Source organism: Microtus ochrogaster, linkage group LG1 (assembly GCF_000317375.1).
Source record: "Microtus ochrogaster isolate Prairie Vole_2 linkage group LG1, MicOch1.0, whole genome shotgun sequence".
In the NCBI taxonomy this organism is placed as follows: domain Eukaryota; kingdom Metazoa; phylum Chordata; class Mammalia; order Rodentia; family Cricetidae; genus Microtus; species Microtus ochrogaster.
This window is the reverse complement of record NC_022027.1, coordinates 2,103,314-2,113,315: the sequence shown is the minus strand read 5'-3', so window position 1 is coordinate 2,113,315 and position 10,002 is coordinate 2,103,314. Positions and strand designations below refer to the sequence as shown.

The window sequence follows — 10,002 nt, the reverse complement described above, 5'->3', positions numbered from 1 at the left end:
TCTAATGAGTAACAACAGCCAGCAATAACGTACAACCTGAAGTCAAGCATCTAATGAGTAACAACAGCCAGCAATAACGTACAACCTGAAGTCAACTCAGTCCTGCCTACTGCACCTGGGAGGAACACAGAAACACATGCCAAGAACAACTTCACGTCTTCAAGAAACCAAGGTCTCAAGACTCTTGTCTTTTCTTGAATTGTTAACATAAGCATGTGGAATTCTCTTCTCTTCAAAAGACCCCTTCCCAGAACCATGTTCCAAAAATACACCCAAATTTATTTTAATTTAGGAAAAGACAAAACACATAAATGAAGTTTTTTTTAAACTATGGAAAATATACATACACAAATACATACATAGCTATCTTTGCACCATTTGCATACCTGGTGCCCAAGGAAGCCAGAAGAGTGCAACAGATCTCCAGGACAAGGCTTTAGAAGTAGTTTTAAGCCATCTGATGCGGGTGCTAGTATTCAAATGTGGGTACCCAACATTACTACTGAGGCAGATCCCTGACTCCCAAATATGTCGTTATAGTGTAGAAGATGAAGATGTGCCAGTACTCCTGCTTTCTCTCACTTCATAGTGATGAAATTCCCTGTTTGAGCATTGAAGGATTAAATAATTTCTATCCCTCTGTAAATGGACTCTGGACATGGCTTCGAATTATAATTGTCAATACCATTCTCCTGATGTAAAAGAGGACAACAAAACATTTACTCGAGTAGAGATGAGTCCAGATTATGTTAAAGTTCCACAATGTGATATATATATATTTTTTAAAGAATAGTTTATATTTTACATGTATAGGCATTTTGTTTGTATGTATGTCTCTATGAGTGTGTTGGATACCGTGGAACAGGACTTACAGAAAGTTGTAAACTTCCATCTGGGTGTTGGGAATTGAAACTTTGTCATCTGGAAGAACGGCCAGTGTGTTTAATTGCTGCCCTGTCTGACCACAACCCTGTTTTTTTGATTTTTTGAGACAGGATTTCTTAGTAAGAATGTTGGCAATGAAACACCATGATGAAAAAGCAATATGGGAAGCATTATTTAGTCTACTCTTCAATATTGCTGCTCATCTTAAAAGATGTCAGGAAAGAAACCTAACTGGGGCAGGAACCTAGATGCAGGAACTGATGCACAGGCCATGGAGGAGTGCTGCTTACTGACTTGCTCTCTTTGGCTTGTTCAGCCTGCTTTCTTACAGATCCCAGGACCCTTCCCCATGAATCATTTAAAAAATGCCTTATAGCCATATCTTACAGAGGCATTTTCTCAACTGAGTGTCCCTCCTGTCAGGTAAGTCCAGTTTGTACGTGAAGTTGACATACGATCAGTCAGTGCAGTGGGTGAGTTCTCAGCTTCACATGCAAACACATCACTGTTGAGCCACAACCTTCCCTTTTCTATTCATTCCCAAAATTTCATATTGAAAACATAAATAACTTTAATAAAAGTCCCATAAGCTTTACAAATTCAAATGCATTAAAATTTTTCTTTAAAAATATCCAATCTCACTAAAAATCCAAGATCTCTTTTAAAAGTTCAAAGTCTTCCAACTATGGCTTTTTTAAAAATCAAACTTAAATTAAATACCCTCCCCTTCAAGAGGGAAGAATCAGAGCAGTCACATTCTGAAAGAAGGAAAAAGAAACTCCGACAGCATAAATAACTCCACTACTAATGGCTGGGACCCACTCACAATCTTCAGGGCCTCTCCAAAGAGCTTGGGTCACTTCACTGGCTCTGCCATCTGCAGTACAAACTTCTCTTCTAGGCTCTGACTGGTTCCACGTCACCACTGCGGATGGTCTGGATGCACACCCCATGGGACTGGCACCTCCAACACGAAGGCGTCTGTGCAAAGCTTTACCTCTTCTGCGAGGTACATAGGATTTTTCTCTAGTATGTATTTTTTCATGATATTGAAGATGACTCTTACGTGCAAAGGCTTTACCACAATGATTACATTCATAGGGTTTCACTCCAGCATGACTTCTTTCATGACTGAGAAGATTACTGCGAGATGAAAATGCTATTCCACACTGATTACATTCAAAGGGTCTCTCTCCAGTGTGGCTTCTTTCATGCCTTTGAAGATGACTGTTATGTGCAAAGACTTTACCACACTGGTGACATTCATAGCGTTTCCCTCCAGAATGACTTCTTTCATGCCTTTGAAGATGATTGTTATGTGTAAAGGCCTTACCACACTGATGACATTCAAAGGGCTTCTCAACAGTATGATTTCTTTCATGCCTTTGAAGGCTACTGGGATATGCAAAGGTTTTACCACATTGACTACATTCATAGGGTTTCTCTCCAGTGTGACTTCTTTCGTGTATTTTACGTTCACTGGGACGTGCAAAGGCTTTTCCACATTGATGGCATTCATACGGTTTCTTTCCAGTATAAATTCTGGGCACTTGAAGATAACTGTGACATGAAAAGTCTTGATCACCTTGATTATACTCGTAAGGTTCCATTTTCAAATGTGTTCTCTGGTGTAAATGTAAAGAAGAATCAGATCTAAATGTTTTGTCACATTGTTTACCCTCACAGGGTTCCTCTTCGGTATGGAACCTTCTGTGTGTGTGAAGACACCTGTGATGGGTCAAGCCTTTTGTACAAGGCTCACATTTACAGCATCCTTTTCCCAAATGAGTCTTTTCACCACTTTGAAGAGAACTGGAAGGACTGAGAGTTTTGGGACACTGACTGCAAGCAGTGTCAGTCACATTACATGTGCAACATGAATCAGTGCAGACAGAAGAATTTCCATATTCCCTGTACTCACAAGGTTCTTTTCCATCGTGTGTTTGTGGATGTGTTCCCAGTGAACTTGGAAATCCAATTAATTGAACACTTGTATCACAATCACTGTATCTTCTCATAGCAGGAACCACTACATATCTCCTATTTTGGGGGGGAGAGAGAGAGGTACATTGCTTCTTTCCATATCCCTTAGGATCACACGAGTTGGATCCAGAGTGACACATCATATACCTATTTAGGGAACAAGAACAAAAGGATTTCACATTCTATCCACACAGTTGAACATTTGTTCTTTATAGAGATGGTACAGGGATTAAGGTCTCTCTACCACAACACCCTTCTTGACTGTCATAAACTGCCCCTCTCACTAAACTATGGTGGGTCACTTCAAGAGTAACATCAGCTTGCCTAGGGTAACTTTGCTTTAAAAAGATCTTGGACACACCCCAATCCCCTCATGAATGTGAATGCCTTTACAGTACTTGAGTAGAATAAAAATAAATGGATAGCTCTACAATATGGATCTCAGAGGACTGTGATTAATATGGTGACATCTACTAAGGCATTGCTTCCTTGTCTTATTTCTTAGAGGACCACCTTGCAAACACTGATCAGGTACCTGAAATTGAGGTACTTGATACTGTAAAAATTTAATAATCATTACAAAGCTGTAAGTATTTACACTGTTGCTTTTCATTAAATATCAGGGCACATTAAAATTTCTTCAGAGATACAAATCTATCACCTTGCACAAGAAAATTAATTACCTTCCATGTCTTCTAGAACTTTGACAATGTTCTTCAATATTCTGGTCTTCCCATTTGTAGCCTAAAATATATTATCAGAAAATGTATGATATATTATTAGAAATTATGCAAAATTTGAGTTATTATCTTCAGTGAACCTTAGAACCAGGCCTTACTTATTCACCACATTTTTCTACTTTCCCAGTTGAAATCACAGTGGATCACCAATCTCCATTAAAGGCTTTTCTCCTTAAGTTTCAAAGTGAAGGAAACTCACATTCTTACCTACAGCAGTGAGGTTCCAGTAGGTTTCCAGCATCACATCTTTGTAGAGACTCTTCTGGGAAGGATCCAGCAAAGCCCACTCTTCATGGGTGAAGTTCACATGCACATCCTCATAGGTCACTGCGTCCTACAATATCCCATATGAGTACATAACAAATATGTTGAGACTGCACTAAAAGGCACACTTCATTGTGAACATATTTATAATTCTGTGTGTTCCACAAATTCATTTAACATCACAGAATTTCAAATGCAATCACCAAGTCATTTTAGAAAGAATTATGATTTTAGGAGAATTATGATTCTCATTTCTGGCCATCTGAAAAGTACATGGCATTGCAAGAGAAATGCTGACTTACACATAGAGAGAGACAGGTAAACTGAGCAATAGTATTGAACAAACATCAGCAAAACTTTATCAAAATTACTGACATCAAAAAAGAAAGGAGAGGGGCTGGAGAGCATTGCCTGCTCTTCCAAAGGTCCAGAGTTCAATTCCCAACAACCACGTGGTGGTTCACAACCATCTGTAATGATGTATGGTGCCCTCTTCTGGCCTGTAGGCATACAAGCAGACAGAATACTGTATACATAATAAATAAATAATTTTTTTTTTTTTAAAAAAGGAGAGAAAAAAAAAAAGGAGAGGATGGGCATGATGGTACACACCTTTAATCCCAAAACTCAGGAGGCAGAGACAAGTAAATCTCTATGATTTCCAGGCCAGCCTAGTCTTCTGTGTATTGATTTCCAGGATAGCCAAAGGTACATACTGAAACCGTCTCAAACAGGAAAAAAAAGAGAGAGCACTCAGGGGCTCACTCTAAATTCCATAAATGAGTTAAAAATCCACTCAACATATGTAACTGCCTTCAGAAAACTGGAGTGCCTCAAACTATAAGGCTAATATGATATTCTTAAGAAGGAATGCATTTTAATAAGTTATTGCCTGATAGATTAAAGGATTATCAAAACCATTAATGACTAAAGGCTTATGCTAAAAAATAAAACAAACAAAAGCCCAATAGAGTATATAAAGACAGGGCAAGAGTTAAAATCATCTGTTGCTTTTCCAGAGAAGCTGCATCAATGCCCAACACTCACTTGGAGCTCCCAACAATTTGTAATACTAGTTCAAGAGAATCCAGTGCTCTCTTCTGACTTCAGTGAACACCAGGCACATACATGGTACACATGCATGGGGATAGGCAAATCATTCTCACGCACATTTTGAAAATTTAAAAAAATATATTAAAACATGCATAGAGATATGTAGAAAGTTACATATTTGCAATGTGATGACTCAGGAGATCAGTATTAATTTTATAAATGTATGCCATCCTGGTGGAAGAAATGATACTTTCTGCCAAAGTTTATAAGTAAAAAAGTGGGCATAGCTCAGCACAAGAGCAAACACTTCACGTGTACAAAAGCATAATTCTTCCCGGCAAAAAGATATGAAAAATATCAGGGCAGAAAAAAAATGGCTTAGCAAGGAAAAGCAATTGTTTCTGTTTTACCTTATGCTGTTTAGGGATGGAGTCTGTTATGGTACGAATGGTGTGGCTGCATAAAAATGAAGGGGGCTGCTTGGTTTCAACCACAGAAAAAGGCAAGTGTGGTCAGGGAATAAACACTCAAAGCCCATCCCCACAGGCTAACGTGGTCCAGAAAGGCCCCTCATACTAGTAGTACCCCATGTACCCGAAGAAAACCACAAACCTGAGACAGAGTCTCAAATACATCTTTGTACTTGGAAAATGTTTCATTCAACCCACCACATTTTGACACGGGTCATGATAGGCTCACACTCAACCCATGATGCAAAACGCAATTACTCTAACCACAAGATCTCCATGTTCTGTACAGTCCCAACAACGTTAGAATGTACAAAGTTTCTTCTCACACTGAAGGCAGTCTCTAACAGTGATATCTTGTGAAATAAAAAAATAAATTACATCTACACAACACACAAAGGTACAGAATACATATTTCCTTTTCAAAGCAGTAAGAAAGATTACACCAAGGCAAGCCTGAACCCTGCTGGGCAAACACCAAGCCCTGCAGCTCTGTGTCAGGCACTTGGGGCTGAGGTGGCTCTTTCCCTCTGAACTTTTCACACATCTCTCTCTTTGGCGGCTTCCACTCCCTACGTGCAGCTATTGACAGCAGGTGTCTCAAAGCTTGGGTATCTCAACATCTAGTAGACTCAAAGTACAACCAGGTCTTCATTTCCACACCTTCATACAGTGAGCTATCACAGTCTCATCCCTGTTGCTGTGCTCTGCCAAACAGGTGCCTGCAACAGAGCTGAACTGAAGCACAGAGGAAGAACCCATGACCTTTAAATTGTGCATCTTTCTTCTTTCAAGAAAATGTGACACATCAATGATGCATCTACACGGGGTTCTAGATTTGTATTGGCTCTGCCCCACTGGAGCACAGCTTGCCGGGACTAGGAATCTTGTTGCCTTTTCCTTCACTATTTAAATGCTTGGCTGGTTCCAAAGAGGAGTAGGTAGGTGCCCTCTCTTTAATGACTCTAATCTCCCTGGTAATGACTGACTCTGTTTCAGCTCATGACTGCCCTCTGAAACTACCTAGCGCTGTTTTTCTTGCCAAACCATACAGGTTTCATTAATATCTGCCCCTATTGTTGCTCTTTTCCTCTATGGATCGGCATGAGTCATCAGTAATAACCAAGCCACAGACTAAATGTTTTGTCAAGACATTTTCACAGGACATGGGATGAATATATACAGAAAATATGCAAAATATTACACAAGCATCTATCTTAATTACTACCCTAAGGCTGTGAAGAAACATTATGATCAAGGTGACTGTTATAATGCAAGGCTTTTAATTTGTGGCTTGAATACAGAGGATTACTTCACTGTCATCATGAATGGTGGCATCAAAGTAGGCATACTAACAACCTGATAGACAGGCAAAGAGAAAGAAACAGGTGTCTCAAAGCCCATCTACAGTGACACCTTAACAAACAAGACACACCTACCTATTCCCACTTGGGCATACCTCCTAATTTTACACAATTAATTCCACTAATTGGGAACCTAGCATTCAAAAGATAGGAGCTTGATGGTCTTGAGCAAATATAAACAACGAAAAAAATATAGTAGAAAGTAAATAAAATTTTTAAATTATTTTATTATTTTATTTAGAAATTTTATTTTATTTAGAAAGTAAATAAAATAAAAATAAAGTAGAAAGAGCTCTAAAGGAAAAGAGTGAAAGAAGTTGAGGGAAAACGGAGTGAGAACAAATGAGAGGCAGAAAGAAAGGAAGGAAGGAAGAAAGAAAGAAAGGGAGAAACTACTCACCCCACATAGGGGGAATCAGTACTTCTTGCTGGGTTGCAGACTTCATCAAAATAACCTTCCCTAGCTCACCTAAGAAGAGATTAAACGTACAAGACATCCAAAGTAAAATGTAAATCCCTCTTTTCTCTGAGTGCATACACAGCATTATCCTTTGTTTCACTCCCTACCCAGTTCTCTCAAAGGACCTGGGAAACCTTACATTAAGTCAGGTAGAAGCAATGAAGGCAATTCCTTGGTGTCTTCAATGTGACTTTTGTAGATGATGTCATCTGGTCAGTGTATTTCTGAGTAGAAGTGCCTCAAAAGGCTACTAAGGTTTTATATTCAGTTTCGCTGTTATAGCAAGTTGGATTCCAAAGTCTCAAATTCCAGCCAACATGGAGAGTCACAGATCTGTCTGAGCACAGCCCAGACCACACTCTACTGGGATAAAATGCAGCCAAACAACATGTTGTGTCTGGGGACTGAAGAGAAACGAACCACCTGGACGATAACACTTGGCTTCCAGTTATAATCTGTTGATAAGACACATGGATGGACTCAACTTTCTCTGCTTGAGGCCACAGAATTCTTTCCTCTATTTCTTTGCTGTGTGGAGCCTACATACCTAGGCCATAGGTATCATCTCCACCTATATTCATGATAACCTAATTAAAATGCCTTTTTAAAGAACTAGTGTAACAGTGCACATTTAAGCTTTGAGAACTGTGGGTCCCACTGGGACTTGTGTCTGATGGAGATGGGCTAATCTTAGCAGTGAGCTGAACCAACCTTGAAAAGAAAGCAACCTTGCAGTTTGCTGCTATCTTGGCTATTATGTCAATAGTATACTACCAAAATTCAGAATTTGAGTCCAATAAAAACTCTAATAATTTATGCTATCAACAACAGAAAACTGATGGTAAAAGGTCATCCTAAATGAAATAATGATCAACATAAGATTGAATATTTACCACACCAGTGACATTATCCAACCTCAAAACTTCACACACAACTACCATAAACTGCCCCATCTGGGGAAGAATAAAAGGATCAACAGAACATTAGGACAAATAGACATAAGAACACAATTAAAACATACTTGGTCTCTGTGAGTTCGAGACCAGCCTGGTCTACAGAGCTAGTTCCAGGACAGGCTCCAAAACCACAGAGAAACCCTGTCTTGAAAAACCAAAAAAAAAAAAAAAACCAAAAAAAAAAACAAACCATACTTGGTGTTGACCAACCAGACTAGAAAACTCAGTGAGTATGGGCTCCCTAACACGTGACTAGAACACGGTGGCATTTATATGCAAATGTATTACTAACAGATTTTAAGATCTGTACAAAATTAACTCCAGAGGGATCTTACATCTGCATGTTAAGTGGCAAGTTCAGAACTGTGAGATTCTGGAGAAACTAGGGCTTGCTAGTTAGCAAATCTGCCTTCCATTGTAACAGCAAAAGCAGCTGAGGTGTGCTCACTGAATGGCGAGGTCAACAAAGAGCATGTTTCCACACAAGAGCTCCTGCTCCCCTTAGTCAGGAAGGAAGGCTTGACAGGAACCTGGAAGCAGGAGCTGATGCAGAGGCCAAGCAAGGTGCTTCTTACTGGTTTGCTCCCCCTGGCTTGCTCACCTGCTTTCTTATAGAACCCAGATCCACTGCCTAATGATGGCACCATCTACAATGGACTGGGCACTTCCCCCATCAATCACTAATTAAGAAAATGTCCATACAGGCTTGCTTAGAGCTAGATCCTATGGATGTACTGTCTTCATTGACACTTCCTTCTCAGATGAATCTAGATGTGCCATGTGAACATAATACTATCCAGACACTGATGATTCATTTACCTTAATGGGACTAAACAGAAACTTGGATGAGTGACCTCTGAAGTGGAGAGAACAGAAAGGAGCTGCCAGAGCCTATGTCCTGCTGGATTTAATGCCTAGAGGAGTGTAAATGCATTCTGCTCTTAGTACTTCTGTATGTTTAGGATGTCTTTATCCCAACTCTTCAGGAGACTTTTAAATAATATATGAAGCTGACTATGTAGCACATGCCTGTAATCCCAGCATCCAAACTAGCACAGGCTCCACAAGAAGGTTCAGGACATCAGAGACAGCAGAGAGAAATTCTGTGTCAAGTAAGATGTTTTTCTGAGGTGCTAGGATGGGGCCCAGAGCTTTCATGGATTTGGTCAGATGTTCTAACAGCGATCTATGCATGCTGACTTAAGTGTTGCACACATGCGGAAGTCAGAGAACAACATGTGAGAGTCATTTTTTCCATCATGTGGCCCCTGGGATTGAACTCAAGTCAACAGGTTCAGAAGCAAGCACCTGAACCACTTGTAGGCATTCTATTTTCATGGGTTAAGACATCTATTGCTGTTCTGCTGAGGGACAAGGTTTCTCTATGTAGACTTGCCTCTGTCCTGAGTCCTGCAATTACACTGTGCACTACCACACACAGCTGCTTTTGTTTGGAGAGGACACTGTCTCAAGTAGTTCAGGTTGGCCTTAAGTTCAGTAAACAGCAGACGTTAGTCTTGCATTTTTTCCATACCAAGGTACATTCTCCCCGTAGTGACATTTTAATAGTCAACACAGTGACATACATAGTGGAAGTCTATCCACAAGAATGGCTTAGCACATCGCCTTGGGTTGAAAAGTGAGCACATACCAAGTTAGGCAGGGACAGTGGGGAAGAGTACTGAAAGAGACTACTGGAAAGGGGGATCATTTTGGAGTCAGATAAAAACCTGGTGCAAGAGCCGGGCGGTGGTGGCGCACGCCTTTAATCCCAGCACTCGGGAGGCAGAGGCAGGCGGATCTCTGTGAGTTCGAGACCAGCCTGGTCTA

General features: G+C 40.1%; 1 protein-coding gene across 4 annotated transcripts in view; it reads right to left on the bottom strand.

Moving 5' to 3' along the window:
* The window catches only part of LOC113455427 (zinc finger protein 431-like), a 16,263-nt gene that overhangs the window by 395 nt on the left and 5,866 nt on the right, over nucleotides 1–10,002 (bottom strand). Inside the window, exons 2-4 of one of the 4 annotated variants that reach the window (XR_003378069.1) lie at nucleotides 3,816–3,942; nucleotides 3,552–3,612; nucleotides 86–3,015 (exon numbers count right to left, since the gene is read on the bottom strand). Coding sequence is in view for 3 of the 4 variants with exons in the window: in XM_026785353.1 (XP_026641154.1) it covers nucleotides 1,614–3,015; nucleotides 3,552–3,612; nucleotides 3,816–3,942 (1,590 nt within the window). In the remaining variant the exon portion in view is untranslated. Of the gene's footprint in view, nucleotides 1–6; nucleotides 3,016–3,547; nucleotides 3,613–3,807; nucleotides 3,943–10,002 lie in introns of those variants that run through there. The other 3 variants (XM_026785353.1, XM_026785354.1, XM_013350709.2) reach the window with 3 other exon arrangements.